This window comes from Ciconia boyciana, chromosome 3, assembly GCF_034638445.1.
Source record: "Ciconia boyciana chromosome 3, ASM3463844v1, whole genome shotgun sequence".
NCBI lineage: Eukaryota > Metazoa > Chordata > Aves > Ciconiiformes > Ciconiidae > Ciconia > Ciconia boyciana.
This window is the reverse complement of record NC_132936.1, coordinates 4,071,655-4,090,660: the sequence shown is the minus strand read 5'-3', so window position 1 is coordinate 4,090,660 and position 19,006 is coordinate 4,071,655. Positions and strand designations below refer to the sequence as shown.

The 19,006-nt window shown below is 48.0% G+C and overlaps 1 protein-coding gene across 6 annotated transcripts in view; it reads right to left on the bottom strand.

The window, feature by feature from the left end:
- GATA4 (GATA binding protein 4) overlaps window positions 1-19,006 on the bottom strand; it is a 34,907-nt gene that overhangs the window by 12,545 nt on the left and 3,356 nt on the right. For 4 of the 6 annotated variants that reach the window (XR_012041899.1, XM_072858277.1, XM_072858272.1 and 1 more), the window contains one exon: window positions 2,011-2,180. Coding sequence is in view for 5 of the 6 variants with exons in the window: in XM_072858277.1 (XP_072714378.1) it covers window positions 2,011-2,180 (170 nt within the window). In the remaining variant the exon portion in view is untranslated. The remainder of the gene's footprint in view (window positions 1-2,010; window positions 2,181-19,006) is intronic. The other 2 variants (XM_072858273.1, XM_072858275.1) reach the window with 1 other exon arrangement.

Sequence of the window (19,006 nt, the reverse complement as noted above, 5' to 3'; positions counted from 1 at the left end):
CAGGCTCAAAAGGCCACAGGAGGAAGACAATGGGCTCGAACACATATAAAATACCAGTTTTGAGCTTGGAAGCAGAGTGGGAGGTGGGGGAAGAAAAAGCCACATCCTCCACACCTGCCTGACTCTTCCCAGCGTCCTTCGAAGCTCAGGTCTTAAGAGGCTGAGGATGAAGTCTGGACGGGCTGGGTTCAAATTCCCTCTTGGCTTGCTGATAAACTGGGGACTGAACAGAAGTGCTAAAGCTGTGTGAAGATGCCTGTTCTCGCTGTGACTGACAAGGATCCTATAGGGAGGAAATCTGGTGGTCTTGGATGTCTAGCCAGCTCTGCAGACCTGAACAGCATAGCTGGCAGCTGTGTAATGGGGTGAAAGCCTGGGAGATGAGGACCTGGCAGCTACCAGGGATCTCCTCTGTGATCTTTGCCACGGCTTTCTCTCTGTGTCTTCTCCCTTATTATAAAACAGGATCAGTTAATCTATAGCAGCAGGACAATAAAAAGTGAAATTCAAGTCCTTCTTAAGACTTTGAAAGCTGGAAACCCCTTTGGTGCAGAGAAACCAAAGACTGCTTTAGTTGTAACCTCAACGTGCATTAGCTTCAATCATCGGCCTTTGTAAGTGGACCGAGAGCTTAAAAGAGAGCTTGCAGCAAAGGCAAAGATCTCCCCTTGCACGGCTCTCTGGCTATCTCAGTCTCCGAAAAAAGGGGTTATGCAGTGACAGATTAAGCCCAGTCACTTCTACTGAATATATTTATTCAGGTAGACCAATTATCATTACTTTAACCACACCCCTACATTGCATCCCTAGACATGTCCTTTTCTTCATGGAAATTCTCTTCCAGAAGAAAAAACAGGAATTTGGCCATTTTTGTAGGATTTCCAGATTGCCATCTGCCCAGCCAAGTGGCAGGAACACATGTACAGATCTGCACAGCGCATGCATTTATATTTCTCAGGGGGTTTCCCAAGCCTTACCCCAAGTCTGTGCGGAGTTAAAAGCATGGTTGCTTCCTCCAAATGACCCAGCCTGGTACCCAATGGGCCATTCCTAACTACACAGATGTGCTCAAGGATAACATGCAGACCAGAATATGAAACAGGGCAAGGGCCTGCCTGCCAGGGTGCAGAAACTGCCTGGCTCAGTCAGTGCAATGTCTAAGGAGGGGTTTTCACAAGAGGGCGCTGGGTGGCTGTGGCTGGTTGCAGCGCTCAAGCTGCCAGTGTCATTTTTGACACTTGCAGGGGACGGCTGGGTTTGAGCACAGACAGGTCTGGGAGATGCAAAGGCAGGTTGGGGATGGAGCTTCATGGAAGACAAGGAGTGGGGAAATATGGCCCTGAGGGATGGCTTGCTGTCTCTCTGCTGCCTGGGGACATGATGGCTCCGTGTCCCAGACTACAGAGACCTTCCCAAAACCCCTCACCAAAACATGCAGGGACAGGCAGGATATCAACACTGAGATGTTCCCATTCCCCAGGTTCCTCATGCACACCCCACTCTGACCCCACAGGCTTTGGGGTGCCCTGACCTGCCCCACAAGCTCTGCTTCAGCTCACCCAACAGAGCTGGGACCAGGGTATCCAGAAAAGGTGGCCAGTCACCATGAAGCGACTGGACAATAAGGACCGTGAGGGTAAGAGAAGATGGACTGGTGGTGTGGTGGAGCTGGAAAGGGTTTCCATGCGTCCTAATGTGCCTACAGGGACACTAAAGCAAAGACTGGCTTTTGCTAAACTGACACCACAGTACTGCCCCTGTGTCCTACAGCCCCTTCCACCGCCTGGCCTGGATGTCTGCAGAACTGGTCTGGACAGTACAACGTCTTGGAGTGTACCAAGCACAAGAAAATCTGGCTTATTTTTGGAAATCTGGACCAAAACCACCTAGGTTGGGCAGATGGGGACCCAAGGAATTGAAACACCCCTGGCATCTCCACCTAGCCGAGGTCTTTTTGCCTCATCCTCACACACAGCCTTGTCCCACATGCGTTGTGTGATCTTGACTTACCAGTCTCCTCTGAGGCTTGAACAAGGGCCGGTTGATGCCATTCATCTTGTGGTAGAGCCCGCAGGCATTGCAGAGGTAGTGCCCCGTGCCGTCTCTCCTCCAGAGCGGGGTGGACATGGCCCCACAGTTGACACATTCTCGCCCCTCTGAATAATCATCAAAAAATTCTGCTGCCATGATGGGAGAGAAGGGAAAAGACTTGGTTAATTAGGTGGCCATACATTTAATTTCTGGCCTGGTTCTCAATATTTGAGCCCAGAAGTGACATTTCAAGAAATCACAAACATTCTCATTTTATAGGGTGCAAGAAACAGCTCTTCCTTTCTCAAGGAAGCCCCTGGGATTATTGGGAAGAGAAACCCCTTTCCCTGCCATACAGTGTTGGCTGCAGGACTCCTGTGGCAGCAGGGATGTGCTGGGACACAGATACAAAGAGACAGAAATAGAAACCTTCCCTTCTGCTCTGACGTTATCCAATTTTCAAGATTGGACATAGCCAGGGCAAACAGACTGGGGCGGGCGAACAGCAGTGTTTACAATCAAGGCAAATTGCCTGCGACCACGGACAAACACAAGCCCCGACCCACGAAGCAGAACTGCCCAGAGATCAGACAGCTGCCCAAGCAGCCCTCAACGGGGGCTCAAGCAAGTGCGGGCAGCGAAAGCCGTGCCTGTGTGCCCTGCTGCCCCGCAGGACTGCTCCTCATCCAGCCCATGCCAGCTCCCACCCAGCCCCTCTGCGGAGGGGAATCGCTGCAGAGTGCCAAGGGGGAGAGACGTTCACGTGCCTTCGCCCTGTTCTCTGCATGAGAAGCATCTCCTGAACTGCAAGAATCCACGTGTACAACCCCAGCTCAGGCTGTCAGCTGACAGACATCATTGGGCATTCACGGGTGTCAGAGACTCAGCTTTTGATGCAAATCTCCATCATGCCTGATGTCACTCTTCAGGGCTTAGTGCATTCACCCACCACCTTCCTGGTTCACCCTCCACCAGGGCCCAGCTGCAGCGGTGATGTGAGGGTGAGGCCATTCCAATCCCTGAGGCTATGGCAGGTCCATATCATCTGCAAGGCAGTGCAGAGGTCAACAAAACGCACCTCAACTGCATCATCATTTGGAAAGACACAGGTCAGCTCACCCTTAGATACAATGCCCTCGAGAAGCCAAGAACTTCACCTAATAAAATAAAAGCATCAGCTATAGGCCTTGCTGAGATGCAAATATTGCTGCATCCAGCTGGCATGGCCCTTGAAAATGTGCGTTCCTGATGGTGATCCCACCTGAAGAGTGTCAGCTATTGAGTTCAGCTTGGGGATGTACTTCTTCTGTTACAAAACCATTCCTTCCTGCACATGGACACGTTCTGTTGTGAGCACCAGAAAGGGAACACTAGATGGTAAAATAATTGGGGAGAAGAAGAAAACTACAAATGACAGCAAAGAGCTCCATTACTTAGTGTAGGCTGGGAAAAAAACCAGGCTGCTGAAAAATTCCCAACAAACTGCAGCACACAGGAGACGTTTGGAGAACAGCAAGAGCTTTGCATAGGACCGTCAGCCATTACAGACCAGCATAACATTAACTCTTAAAATGTTATTGTGCATCTTGCTATATTTTGTGCTTGTCCACCTGCTTGTTATATGAGTATCTCAGCTTTCTGCTGGAAGATAATAGTTCCCCAAACAGCAAACCAACAAAATTTGGCTTCTTGCTGATCTGTGTCTCAATCTCATGTGGATTCTCTGAGATCTAATAAGGGTTAAGTTCAAACATCAGCCTTATTTTCTCTTTTCTCCAGACTATTTTTGGAAAATCTGTAGGAAACTACATAACCATGAAACAGCCAAAGGATTAAAAAATTACTAAAGTGGCGCCAGTAAACAGAGACACAGAGAAAAAGGTTCATGTGAGCTTAATTCTCCCTAGAAAACCAGGCTAAAAATAACAAGAGATTACACCATGTGGCCATGGGGAAATACTAGAAAACAATAAATGAGTGTACCCAAGAGGCTCTGGAGCCAGAAAAGAAGGAATCTAGTATCTTCTCAGCAGCTTAAGAAAATCTCATTACCTTTGAGCAATTTTGGTGGTTTAGGAAAGATGGGAATCCCTCCAGGTGATTTTTGTACACGTGGATTCAGTGATACTGTAAACATAATGCCTCACTTTCCCCTTTAAAATCACCATTGAGTCACAGCCAAAATCTAGATCAAATAAACTTCCTTTGAAAAGAGAAGGGATTGGAACAGCTGGTCAGGAAAGAACTAATTTCCTTGAAAAATCTCAAGAAAGGAAAGCATTTCACTATTTTTTTTCATCTTAGAAGTTGTTGCGGTTTTTGATTTTCATTTTCCAAAGAAAAAGCCAAATTATTTTCACAGTAATTTTTGTCCTGTGAGAAAATCCCTTCTTCTTTGAAAATAATTCAGTACAAAGTTGTTAACATAATCCAGGGAGAATTTAGCACAGCAGAGGTAGTCCAAAGGTAACAGTTAAAACTCTTGACCGATTTGAGTTGTGTCTCTGACTAATTACAAAATATCATATTTCCTGGAGTTTTTTTCCACCAGAAAACCAAAATCTGAAAATTTTTAATCAAAGAAAAAGGAGAAAATTCCTAACAGTCCCTCAGAAATGTTAAGAGTTGGACTAGCTCTTGAATAAGAAGGTCCCTCAAAATGGGTATGATAAGAAGAAATGTCAAGTGTGGATATACTTCTGTTTTTAGAAAAAAACAGAGGATGTGGAGTTGAAACCAGGCAAAGTGTAAGTTTCTTATTTGCTGACAATAATCAAATTTGCTACGCAATATTGAGTGTTATTTCCTAAGAGTTTGTGTGACACCCAGCTCCACTGTCCACATTATTTTCACTGTTGGTTTGTAATCAGACATCCAAAACACCAGTACAAAGCAGTCTTAAGACCTGCTCTCTTTTTTCATTCGTATTTGTTTGAGCTATATTCTTCACTACTTGTTTGGTGGTTTTGTTGGGTTTTTTTTCAGTTTCCATGGGATTTGGACTAGAGCTTCTCTCCTGAGGGACTTTCACTGGTTTAAGTTTCCAAAAGTCCTCTTCTGCTTCTGTAGTAATAGCATTTGTGTGATTTTCCCCTCTCAGCTGCAGACAAAGGTGATCCTTGTGAACATTAATAAACAGGAATCACTGGTGCTTGAGACGAGGAAGGAACAGACTTTGTTCCCAGGGCACATTGAGGCTCCACGCAATGGGTGGCTCTCCCTAATCACAGCCCTCATGGGGCAATATCAGATGGGTGTGTCCCTTGCGTGCACCACCCAGTGCTGAGTCAGAAGATGACATCTGCAGAGTGCAACCTCATTAAAACCATTCCTGGAGCCCCGTCAGAGCAGAAGGAGTCCTTGAACTCAAGAGATCTCACCTGGAGGAGAAATATCCTCTCCTGCTTCAAAGTATGCTTGATTATGGCAAAGGATGTGTCTTGGACACTACTGGCTACTGGCTCAGAGAAGATGACGTAGGCTTAGTGCAAGCCCTTTAGTGAACAAAGGGCCTTTGGGCCCCAATGGAGAAGTGGAAGGCAAGGGACTGGATTTCTTTCTAAAAAAGGTGCTGTAATTTCACAGCATCACTAAATTCGGGGATGAAGTTGCCGAGGGGAGCTTTCTGAACTGACCTTCTGGCCACACAGCTGAGACATCCCAGCTGCTCTTGAAAACCTGAGGGTCTACAAAATAATGAGAAAGTATCACCTGAAGAGCTGCAGCCCATGCAGTTTGACGTGGGTGGGTGGGTGGGTTTCCAAGACCTAGGAAACCCAAGCATTCCCAGGGCTCAGAGCCCACAGGAACTGTGATCCACCAGCAGGCTGATCTATATTGGGCATGGAGGTCACTGGGCTTCAAGTGCACTAATTGTTTAATTTGCCATTGTTATTAATAATGGGGATTAAGGAGGCTCCCCGGGAAAAAGCAGCAAAGTATTTTCTTGGCTTCCGTCTCAGGGCTGGAGCTCTAAATCCTGGCATTATGAGATCCCCTGACACTTATTCCTTGTACTTAGCAGCCGCGAAAGGAAACATTTATTCAGGCAGCAAATTGCCTGAGCGGCTCCCGGAGGGCCCTGAACAATGCGGGGGGAAGGAAAGGCTCCCCCAGTCGTACTCAGGGTAATAATTTCCGTTTCGTGGCACAGGAGCCGCTGCTTGATAATGGAGATTTATGGATCCGTCCGGTGACCTCTGTAATAGCCTTTCTGCTGGAAAGATTTACTCCCTCTCCCAAAGCCAGGTATGGCCAGCACTGGGACAGGGTTGAGGAATGGATAACGTTTGCTGGTTAGGCTGAGAAGGACACCAGCCCATGACTGGAGTAGCCTCATGTGTGCTGAGTGGCCTCATCTTCCTTTTTGAACATACAGCTCCACTAAGTGCCTTTGCCCAGCCCTTATCTTGGATAATATCAGTCTTGGGATCAGTCATGAAAGCAGATCATGAAATCTCACTGAATGACCCAGTCGGCGGAGAAGATGGATTGGGTCTTGTCCCTGTCCTGGTCATCAGCTTGCTGTGTAAAAGGAGATCTTTTTCCCCTCACACCTATAGTTTATGAGGACTGCAAGGTCCCCAGGGCAGGAAATGTCACTTGTGTGTTGCACAACAGTCTCCTAATCTTGGGTGAGGCCTTGAGCATGCTAATGTCAGAAATACTTTCCACAATGGGACATTCAGTCCCCAGGGAGCCAGGAGCAACTCCTAAGTGGGGCACTGGCGTCTAGTAGGGAAAAAGCATTCTTGGATATGGCCCTTCATGGCTCTTAGTCATTGGGAGTGGTCCTTCACATTGATCGCCAGGTCCACAGAGATCAACTGGTACGAACAACGCAGGGCTCAACAAGAAAGATCTGAGCACCGCCAGCCAGCCCACGCCTACAGGCACTTTTTCCAGCATGGCTGGGACATGACAGCATCTCTGACCAAGGACATGGCCCACCCAAAGTCTGAGTACTTTTGCCTTCCCAACCAGGAGAATCAGATACCCTCTTGCAACCAAGTCAGCTGGAGATCAGAGGGAGGTTACCCGGGGCTTGAGTCTGAAGAGTGGCTTGAACTGCCTTCTCTGGGTCTTTCCACCATCTCTGCAAACCCCAACTCTGCCGGCCTAACAGCATGCCCATTCCTAGGTCCAGACCTTCTGGGTTTGTTTGGGCTTTTCTTTAGCAACCCTAAATCTGTTAACCTTGGAGGGATCATCTTGAACATGTAAACCTGATGGATTGGGACCGAAAAGAATAATAACAGTAAAAGCACCTCCAATCGATAGAGAGATTTTGAATCCTTCAGTTCAGAGCCAACAACCAGTTTATAAGTTTCTGTTCCCAAACCAGCCTCCAGAAGGGGACAGAAAGCTCCCCCTCCACTGGTTTGGGTCAGACCCTGTTCTTGCTGCATGAGAAACAACCAGGTTGTCTACCTTCTGCCCTCCAGTCCTCTCCTGCCTTCACCCCTTCTGGGTGAAGAGGAATGGAAAGAGACTTCCATTAATATAGCACTGGAGTTTTGTTTACAGCTGGAGGGATATTTAATATCAACATTTCCCCCTGCAAAAGTGTCTTCTCAACCCAATGAAGCAACTCAGCAAAGGAGAAGCTGTCCTTCAAACACAGCCAGGCACTTACAGGCTCTAAACAGACCCTGAGAGCAGTTTTCCCCATAGACAAGCAGTTTCCTAAAACAATTTGTTATGATAAGAGGTGAGAGCCACGTTCCTCTGTATACACGAATCCCAAATGGACTCTCAGGGGCACTTGCAGCTGGGGCAAAGGACATTGGCCCCTCGGACACATGGACACCCTGGGATCCCACCCAAGACACCCTCACGTTCTGCTTCACGGGACAGCCACGAGAGCACGGCAGGGGGAAACAGGTTTGCCATTCCCAGCTGCTCAGGATGGTTTGTCCCAATTCCCAAGGCTGTTTCCATTAAAAAGTGACAGTGTGGAAATCCTTCCTACAGTTCACGTCTTTAGAGGTCCTTTTAATAAGCATTTTGCTGCAGCTAGTGGAGCTGAAAGTCACATCTTCTATTTCTTTTGAATGGGTTGAGATGTTCCCATGAATTGCATGATTCCAGAAGCTGAAGTTTCAAGGGGAAAAACCCACCAAAAGGTTTCTGGTCAGATCACAGCAGTTAAAAGTGCTGGTTGGTCCAGTACCGTGGCAAAGCAGGGCTGAACTGGAAACAAAGACAGCAGCAAAAAACAAGGAAAGACAAAAGTAGAAGGAGCAAGGAGCGGCTGTAAATAAAAGAGCCCAAATTTGTGCATGGGAGAGATCTGTAGCCAAAAGAAAGCTGTCAGTGAGCCTTTCCTTTTTCGATGGGGACATCATCATCAACATCATCCCACACAGACTGGGATCAGAAAGCCCATGTGCGTTATCTTACCCTTCAGCTAATGGCCGAGGATGTTTCTGTAAAAACAGGTTCTGCCCATTGGCTTTTTCCCCCCTCCCTCTTCTCTGCCTGTTTCCCCTCTGACAGAATTTGGGGGAAATTCGTCCAGGGCCCCACTATTTTAGAGACTAATGGGACCCAGACATGGGGAGAACAGGACAGTGCCTGTTTGAGTAGTGTCCATCACTGGGTTGGTTGCTGGTGGGAATGTGGCTCCCTACTCTCTTCTGATCTGGATTAACAGAAGACGTCTCCTGTGTGACTGCTGATCTGCAGGAAATGGAGAAGCAGGCAAATTCCCTACGCTTAGCCAGAAACACAGTTTCAAGCAAAATGCATCATTGTGCAGCTTCACAGAAATGGCTCGATGCTGTCTCAGAATGTTTTGGGGTTTATCTGACACATCTACGGTGGAGACAATGGTTGGTTACTCACTTGGCTGCCTAGACCAAACAGCTTTCCTCTTGCAAACCTAAAGACCCTACTTACTGCTTCGGAAGCGTTCAGCCTACAATCTGGCTGAGCCACATGCTGCTTTCAAAAAGGCAAAGAAATCTGCTTTTTCCTTGCTTTGTGAAACACCACAGCGAGACTGTTCCTGTGCAACCCTTCCCAGGCCAAATGTTTCATGTCAAGGCGAAGGGAACATTGTGTCCCTCCCCTGCAAAGTTCCCTCCTCTGCCTGCAGCAAGCCAAGGTCTATGGCACACACCATTGCCAACAGCCAAGAATACTCCTTTCCTTCATGGATATGTTTTCCCCAGTTTGAAGGACAGTGGAGGTAGAAGCAGCCAAGGGACCAGCTGAGATCATGTGCAAGAGGGACACGATGGGAAGGTTGGTCAAATCCTGGGCCTGGATTTGAGTTCAGACTTGGCTCTGCAATAGGCTTCCCTTGAGCAAGGCTTTTCATCTCCTTGTGACACTGTTCTTCCACCGCGAAAAGGAGCAAAGGCTCTTCCCTGCCTCACTGGAGGGGGGGCAACAAGATGACTTTCAAAGGCCACAGTCATAGATGTGGAGGCAAGCAGTGGATGGAAGAAAGGTGCATGGAAATGGGCTGGATTCCTCTAAAACAGATTCAAACAAACTGCCTGTTTTGGGAAGGGACAGGAGATGGTCCTGGGGGACTGGCCAACCCGGTTGCTTGGAAAAGCGTTAACAGCTCTCCAGCACACCAGAACCACCAGACCCCAAACCATCAAGCCCAATGGTTGTACCAGAACTGAATGGAGAGACTGTCGACCCACACGCTGAAGTACTATGTCCCACATCCAAAAGGTACACAGTCTGCTGTACAGGAGACAGGCACGCAAACACCCCTGAGGATGTAGGGTACTTTTGGTAGGAAGAGTTGCTGGCCACCCCTTTGATAGCAACCTGGTGTCTTACAGCAACTTCTGCTGACAGTCAAGTTGTGCGTGACTGAACTCCAAGGTCTGCTTTCTTTTGCTGGGATGCACGCCTGATCCCACCCACCAAGGTGACCTCCCCTTTCTTACTCCTACTTACAATTCTTACACTTGTAAATATCTGAGGCTCTTCTGATAAACAGGAGATTCTTCTGCTTATCGACTGTCCAAATATTTTTTAATAAATCTTAGATTAGCATGGAGAGCCTAGGGAATGGCCAGGATGGGGCCATCCACAGCCTGGGATCTGCTTGGCAGGAGGCACCTGGAAATGGTCTTTCTCTCCTTTGACAAAGGAAAAACAGCTGCAGCGTTATCCTCCTTGGAATATATCCCATCTCCAAATGGATGTGCCCTAGCAGAGACTCTTCTTTGATGACTGCAAGGGAAGGGTCACAGAATCACAGAATGGTTTGGGTTGGAAGGGACCTTTAAAGATCATCGAGTCCAACCCCCAGATCATCTAGTCCACAGTGGGGAAAAAAATGTAGAGGATCAGGAAAGCTTGGGATTTGCAAAGCCATGATCCCACCTGGGCAGCTGTTTCTGAGTTGGGCACAGGCAGTGGATCACCTCCAACGTGCGCAGCCGTGTCTGATGTACCCACAGGGGACCACAAGCAGGTGTGCTGTGGAGGCATGCCAAGCTGCTGCTCCACAGCTGAGCCATGGGAACTGGCCTTATGGCTACTGGGTAACTGGTGAACCCTGACCCTAGCCCAGCTAGCAGAGTCTGGCCATGTTCAGATGCTCTCGGACCCCAGTCTACAGTGGTCACATCCAAACTGCTATGCAGGACCTGCACCAAGAGATACTTGGGTCAGGCTGAAACCGTCTGTGCTTGGACCATGCCAGGGGCCGTGCTAAGGATTGAAGAGCGTGGTCTGTTGGGTTCCCATGGCTGGCATCTGGCACTAGTTCATCATCAAGCATGACACAGCCTTCACGTGTATTCGGTCCGCTTGGGCTCCTACAGAGCAGCTGATGAGCTGAAACTCCTTAAACCACAGGAACCCAATGGTTTGTGGTCAGACATCCTAGTGCAGTATCTGTCTGTCTGATGGTGACCACCTGTCTGTCTGTAGAGGTGACTACCAGCACCCAGGTGGACCAAAGCCAGGGCCAGCTCTGGGCCCAGGGAGATTGGTGCTGTTTGGGATCATTACAAAGTCATTAGCTAGCCAGATGTATGCAGGCAGCAGAGCCAAACTCTTCTCAATAATGGGAGAAGGCACAAGGGGATGCAGCGCAAACCACAGGCTGGGCATTAGGAAAAGCGTTTTCATAAGGAGGTGGGGGAATTTCCATCCCTGGGCATTTCCAAGCCTCATCCAGGTAAAGCCACAGCTGACCTCAGCCACTGCTAGTGGTTGTCCTGCTTCGAGCAGGAGGCTGGACTAGAGATCTTCCAACCTGCATTTCTGCAATCCTGCAACTCCAGAAACTCAAAGGTTGTTTTTTTTCTCCTGGACTGGTGCGGATCAGAAGGAGAGACATTTATCCAAGTCAAATGGGCAAAGTCTTGCTTGTAGGAATACAATTAGTTGTATTATTGTTATCATATATATGTGTATTATACATGTGTATGTATATATGTACATATATATACATGAATATATTCGTATATATACACATATACCATGTCCTTAAGAATGCCATTTTAGCAAGCTAGGAGTCATCTCTAATCAACTTTCTTTGCTTTTGCTATTAGAATTACTATTCTATGGCTACATAGAACATAGCTGTATAGAACCATGTGTATATATTTATATATACGTGCAAAAATATAACACACACAGACACACACACGTATATAAAAAGCCCACACACTTTATGTATATAAAATGTATGTATACCATGTATACGTGTAGATGTGGCACTTAGGGACGTGGGTTAGTGGTGGACTTCGCAGTGTTAGGTTTACGGTTGGACTCGATGATCTTAAAGGTCTTTTCCAACCTAAACGATTCTATGATTCTATGTGTAGGAATATATGAAATATGTAGGGTATGTACTGCTCCACATGTCTAAGCCTTCTCTGAGCATGATGGCACTAACCAGTACTGACGATCATGTGCATATCCAACCCCTCACCCCACTTTTTTTCAGCTCACTGATTTGGACAGAGACTCTGACTCCAGTTCGGAGGTGTTACACTGATAAACACCACTCAGAGGAGTTACACCAAAATAAGTTAGGCCAGATCCTGGCCTCCCTACGGGACGCCAGCCAGGGACAAACAAAAAGGTGTTTACTACGGTTCATCACGTTATAGGGGACAGTCAGTTTGTCTAACCCCTGGCCCCTTTCTTTTCCTCTTTTATTAGTTATTCTGAACGTTAAGTCAACTCAGCCCCCGAGCGGGGCGGGAGGATGGAGCAATTCTCCCAGCGGCCGATAAAGCATCTGCAAAGGTCAGTTCGCACAGAAACTGCAGCCTAGGCCAATAAAACGGCAGGTACCGAACTTATCAGGGCAACATATAACTTGCAGTTTTTCTAACTCAATTGATTGGACTTTTTATCTAAAATAACAGGCATTATAAGATAGGCGAAAGTTGAGATAAGGAAGAAAATTGAGTAGGTCTTGAATCAAGATCAGCTTGGGGACAGGTTCAAACTCCCACACCTGCCCCGGAGGAATCAATGAAAGTCTCTTGGCGTCGTCCACTCGTTTTGAAACACTGCTGAAGTTGAGTGAACTTTGAGACTGCGGCGTTTATTCTGTGATTATAATTAACCTGCTCACCCGTTGTTATTGATTTTGCGTGAAGGGAGGTGACAGAATCTAACTGGGATGTTGGTTTAGGAATAGAAATGGTTGGGGAGGGCAGGCAGTGGGGCAGGCAGGTAGCCTTGCCGGAGTGAGACCCTTCCCCGGCTGGGGGCAAAAGGAAGGGGGTACAAGGGGGATTTCACCCTCCTGCTTGTGGTCCTGCTTGTGTGCCGGGATCTGGGAAAACCCTCGAGGCCAGTTCTTCACATCCAGAGGGTCAGGGTAAATCACAGCAGCGATGATCTGCCCCATTGAATCAATGAAGGACTGAACGTGGGAAACCCCTGGAGAAAAGCTTCGGTCGTACCCAGGATTCAGGGCATCCTCCCAGCCCAGGGGAGCATGAGGAGGAGACATCCCCCAAGCCAGCTGCCTCTCTCATGCTCCACATCACCAGGGCATGTCCCAACTCAGCGTCCTTCCTAGCAGCCAGTCCCCCGCGCAGCCAGCCCCTGGGGCCAGCACTCCCTTCCCAAAATAATCTCAGACATCTGGGGCCAAACATGTCATTCGGAGGAGTCCTGATGTCTGAGGCTCACTGCCTCACTGGTTTTTTACAGCTCCAGCACTGCGAGCCCTGAATATTAAATAATGATGACTCCCTGGCTTGCAAACCCAAGAGCCTGGCTTGGAAACTCATAGCAGTTTAAACAATAAAAATTAGGTTATTTTTTTGTCTCTTCTACAGTTTCAGCATGAAGGAATCAGGGTTTCCCAGCTTTTCTCTTGTCCAGAAAAGCTGCTCCTTCCCTTCCTGCAAAACCAGAGCCTGACGTATGATAACATGACTCCGGAAGCTGGAGCTTGAAGGAGAACCGAGGTGCATGAAGGCGCAACAGCTGGCAACAGCCGGAGGCAGGCAGCTCAGAAGCAGACAAGAGGGAGATGTCTCCCAAACTGTTCGGAGATGTTTGCAGAGCCAAAAGAGACAACCCACTCCCCCGGCCCTCGAGGCGAGAGGACAACCTGCAACTTGCTTAACTATTATAGACAGAACCAGAGAGCACCATGCAAGCAGGAGCTGTGAAAAAAAAGCAAGAATTGGCAAAATCTTGCTCCAAGGGAGCGGCATGGTCTCCTTCTCCCCCCCTGCTTCATCTCTGCCCCCAACCTCTTGTGCTGGGCTCGGGTTTTAACCTTTTAGGAGAGCTTGACGGCAACAGACACCCAGCCCTACCCCGGCACCCCGTAAATACACCGCACTGCAGCTGGAAGATCGACCAGAGGAAAGCGGCTGAGCTTTGGGAAGAAGAACAAGAGCAGGCAGCGGCGTCTCCCACCGCGGGACCTCTCCTGAAATGCTCCCCAGCAGACACCGACCTAATTACCAGGGATTAGGAGGAAACATTTCCAGGCAGCGATTTTGTTATCCCAGATTCAGAACCGTCCAGTACCAGTCCCTGGTGGAGACGGGAGATCAGCCCCGCTGCATCGCTCATCCAGCTGCCCTCACCCCACCTCTGGTGGAAAACTTACTTTTCCTTGACTTTCCATGAATTATTTTCTGCCTCTTTCACAAACAAAATGAATTTCTGAGTCTCTCCCAAGGCTGGCGTGAGCTGTTCGAGCCCAGCTGGCTCCGATAAGGGGCTCACCAGCTTTACGGATCACTAAAAATAATTAAAAAGAAAAGCACAAATCCCTTCATGCTGCAACATATAAACCAAGTGGCCACTTTCCAGAAAGGAAAAAGAAAGGTCCCACTGGCTTTTGGGAGCTTTCCTGTGCATTGGGCTTCACCTCCCCAAGAAAATCTGTAGGTCTCCAAATCGTTTGCAGGGCGCTGTGTTTCTTCCCTATGGAATCTTCTTGCATGGGCCTGATCCTGCACCAGCTCCCGGCAAACCTCCCTTTGCTTTAAAACAGGGATGGTTTCAGCTCTGTGCAGGCAAGGTGGGGTTTTTTGTTTGTTTTTTTTTTTTTTTCACAGCCCATACTGAATCTGGTTTATAGGGAGGGCCTGATCCTGCAAGCCTTGCCTGGGCAAAACAGCAGGCTTGGCCTCAGAAAGGCAGCGAAAACACAGAAAGACGTAGGAAGGACCCAACTTTGCCCCCACCCCCAGCAAAGGGTGCATCTACATTTAGGTGTCCATCTAATTAAGCAAAAAAACCCTCTGTACCAGCAAATAACTGCGAAAAAAATAATCACCAGGCACTTCTTGGAAAGGAAAAAAATTATTTTTGCTTCCAGTTGACGCTGCCCCAAACTTGGCTTTAAAATCCAGACCTTGCCAAAACCCAGATCTGAAATGTTTCAGCGCTGATGGTGGGGTCAGATCTATGTCCAGCTTTGAAAACCTCTGCCCAGATCTTCTTTCCTAGCAGACCCAGTGCCTGCCCGCCTGCGCTTTTTTGGGATGAGAAAATCCAGCTCCAGTTCATCATATTGAAAAAGAAATCAGCACCGAGTGCCCCGAGTGTTTAAAAGGGTGCAATAGCACGGGGCATGCTGCAAACTCAAGCATACCCTACAGCAAGTGACCTTCTGAAAAACTGCAACGGAAAAAAAACCCCATTTCTACCGTACGAGACCTTACAACGACATCGCTCGGCGCAGCAGAAACATGGGGGTTTTCAAAAGAGCCTTTAATACCACTTGTACCAGCCGCTGCGAAGGCAATGATGATCGAATTATTTTCAAGCGCTGTCACGCACGTGTAAGCACCCGTGTATAAAGACCTCATTGCTCAGGCATGGCAGATAATTGGGTTTAATTTGTCATTACAGATGTATTTACAGCTTGGACTGGTCACCGTGACCGATGATGTGGGGAAGACTTGTAAAGGCCAGAAAGATTTTAATATTTTGCCATAATGCTGGACGTTATCATAGCCAGCTGCAAGGTTTTTGCCCCGCAAAGGAGACACACAAGGTTTTTTTCTCCCCCCGCCAAATGAATAAAACCTCAATCTAACCTTCTAATGAAATTTGCTTTTATAATTCGGCTTAATTTTGGAAGTAAGAGCAAGTTCTCACATATTTCATGGGTTATTTAAGCAGCATTTCACACTCGCCTACCAAAGGCGTATTTACACCTTCCTGCTAGACAGCAGCGTGAATTCGGGATCCATCGACAAGGTGAATATTTGGCATTTCCAATCTCGTTTTCTGCAATCCTCCAGGCATAATTACACACATCCCCCCCACAAAGCAAGCCATACCCATAACAACCCAACCTTGCCATTACGATTGAGGGGTTTTGGCAGCATAATTGCGTTATTCAGGGATCACACGTCCCCGTAACATGGGGCCGGCACGGCCGCCCCAGCAAAAAATCTGCATTTCTGCCTCTGCCCTCCCAGCATGAGCAAAACCGGCCACTTTAAACCCATGATCTGAGTTCTCGACACAGATTCCCGCCTGGTTTCGCAGGCAGCGGTGAGCCCCAAATGGGAGGCAGACTCTTCGTTAAGTCTTTTTATAATAGAGTTGCAAAAGCCTCGAAGGACCCGAGATGTTCAGCTGCATCTCCCCATGTTCCTCTGCCTTGTCCCCCCTGGGAGCATCGCCAGGCAGGGGGAGATCCCCAAATAACCCATTTCTGCACCTCCTTTTCAGTAAGGAAATTGTAGAGAGGGAAGGACACACCAGGTTGGCGTGCGGGGCAGGGAATTTGGGAACAAAACCTCCCAAAGGAGATATATTATATTTGCACCCTCTTTTTCCTACGCGTGCAAAGCTCCGCGGGGCTCGAGGAGCAAAAATTTCAGCCCAGAGCCCTGTGCCGATGAGAAACAAGGTCTCTGCAGGTTTTGGGGCCACACTATCAAGGGGTTTTGTTAATTACATTTTCCTTAAAATTGCATTTTTCCACCTTTATTTTAACAGCCCCTGCACACACATCCTCCCCAGCAGCAACAGGCTGCTGACCTTCAGGCACAAAAAGTTACTCATCTCGCTGTGCTACTGCTTTTTCATCCAATTTGGGATTTTATTTGCTGGTTGGTGCTTTGTTGGTGTTTGTTTTACATCCTTAATTTTACAGCTATCGGGAGCAAGATGGTTTCCCCATTCAAAATACCCAGCTGCGTTTGGGATAACCAACTCTGGGAGCCCCTCTCTGCCTGCCGAGCCAAGGTTTCTCCATCAGCAGAGGAGCACGGAGGCAGCAGGATTGGGTCCAATTTCCTTTGGGAAACACCACTTTCCAAGGATTTCACCTCTTTTCCCCCAAGCTGATGGAAGTAAATACAGAAAGAGCAAAATATAGGCTGTCTCTTAAAAAACTAATCGCTCTTATTGTTATGGGGACAAAGACATGCACGTGAGTGCACGTGTGGAGGAGAAAAATAATTAATCCTGGCTTAATAAAATCTTAGATTCAGGGCCACTATCCACTGCCTTAAGTTTTAGTGCTTTACAAAAATTCACAAGCATTTATAATGTATTATATACTATACCAGGGCTGTTCTATGCAACATATGCATTTGTATTTGGTAATAAAGTGCAGTTTTCAGTGAAGGAACTGTATTATTAATAAGGGTGATATAGTGCCTGTGATGGTGATATTTTTATTATTATTGTTGTTTTATTGATAATTTAAAATATACTGTCTGGGGACTTGGGGGGTAAAAAACAGTTGTGTGTTTGAGCTCAGTCTTGTATCCCCTAGTTCTGTGGGTTTCGTCCCAAATCCCAGACTGGCCGGTGACAATTAAATTAGGCAGGAGAGCAGAAGGCGGCTTGAAACCCGCGGGGGGAACAAAGCCCTGGGCCAACCTTCCCCGCCGGCAGAGCCGAGGTGAGAAACGCAACCGCTTGCAAAACGGGGGATTTAGGGTCCCGTGCAAAATGCAGACGCGTCCTACGGTCCCATCCCTCCGTCCTACGGTCCCATCCCTCCGTCCGAGGTCAGGGACAGCAGAGATGCTGGGCTCCCCCCGTCACCCGCTGCCCCAGCGGGAGCAGCCACCTTGTCCTTAGGTGCGTGGGGAAGGTCAGGGGCTGCTTGGAGGGCAGAGGATTGTAGCAAATGCCGCCGAGTCACTGGAAATGCCGGCCCCGGGGATGCTACAGGGCAAATCTCTTAGCATCCCTATGGGAAAGCTTAAGATCTGGTTCACAATCTCTCCCCCACCAGCAGCAGAGAAGACATTTTCCAACCGAGCGTCTGCTCCAGGCTTTGATCTTCCCAGATGCTGCTGCTGTGTTCAAACGGTGCCTGTTTGAGGAACCCTGATTTCGACTTAGTCAAAACAAAATGCAAAGCACCCTCCAGAAATGCCCACAGCCCCTCGCCCCGATTTACTCCCGACCACATCGACCTCCTCGATGCCGCAGCAAAAGAAAAACCCCGCTGCATTTTGGCGAAAAGCAAAATTACAGGGGGTGAGGATGGCAAACCAGGATCGGGCCCTCCATCCCCAGACTGGAAACATCCAGGAGGCAGCAAGCGGCAGCGGGCTGGAGGCGGTCGGGCTCCCATGCCGCCCTCGATCCCCGCTCCCCTCTGCCTGGCGAAGAGGGAAGGGGCAAGCTGCTAGTTTTGGGACAGATTTCAAGCAGTTTTGGCTCTGGCAGGGAAGTCTCCTGAAAGGGGACTTTGCAGCGGATCCTTTTCATGCCTCATTAAGTCGGGAATTCACTGTAACCCCATCCCGGGCAATGCCTGGAGCAAGTTCACAGCCTCGGCCGCAGGGTCTGATCCTGCCCTTCAGGGTAATGAAATCATTCGCCAAACTTACCCTGAAAAGCCCAAATTTGGCATTTTGAATTCACACTGGGAAAAGTTTTTCAAATAGGCCCATGTGATTTATACACCCATCCTTCCCAGCACTTTATACCACAGAGCTGCACTGGCACGTTTTAGCCCGGACCAAAATTCCTCTTATCAGGGAAAAACAAGAAGATCTTTATTTCTTTTAGCGTCATTTTATTTGAATACATTTTCACTAAACTTCTTTCGCCAGTGCCTTGCTTTACAGCGGGGAAAAAATGCCATGCCCAATTGCATAGACTGCATATCTATGTCTGCATATCCAGCTACACCTGCATAGACTGGATCTTTATTATTCAAAAATTATAATAATTAATATTCTAATGATCTGAGGGGTGCTCTGCAATTAGTGCTATCCAAAGGTGACGGTTCTCCAGGAAGCAAAATCACTGGAGGGAAATGAGAGCGCTGCAAAAATCACTTGTTTTAATACAGCATTGCGTGAAGGATTTTGCTTGCACCCTGAGATTCCTTGTTGTGCAGAGAATAAAAATATATTTAGTCCTAAGGAAAGGCAAAGGAAGAGTTCTGGGCTCCACCGTGCCAGGGACTGCTTCGATGCTGAGCCAAGCTTGGATGTGTTATTGAAGTGGGTCTGTGATGGGTGCAATCCACAATGGTGTTTCCCTCCCACTAAATCTTTTCATGCCTTCAGTTTTT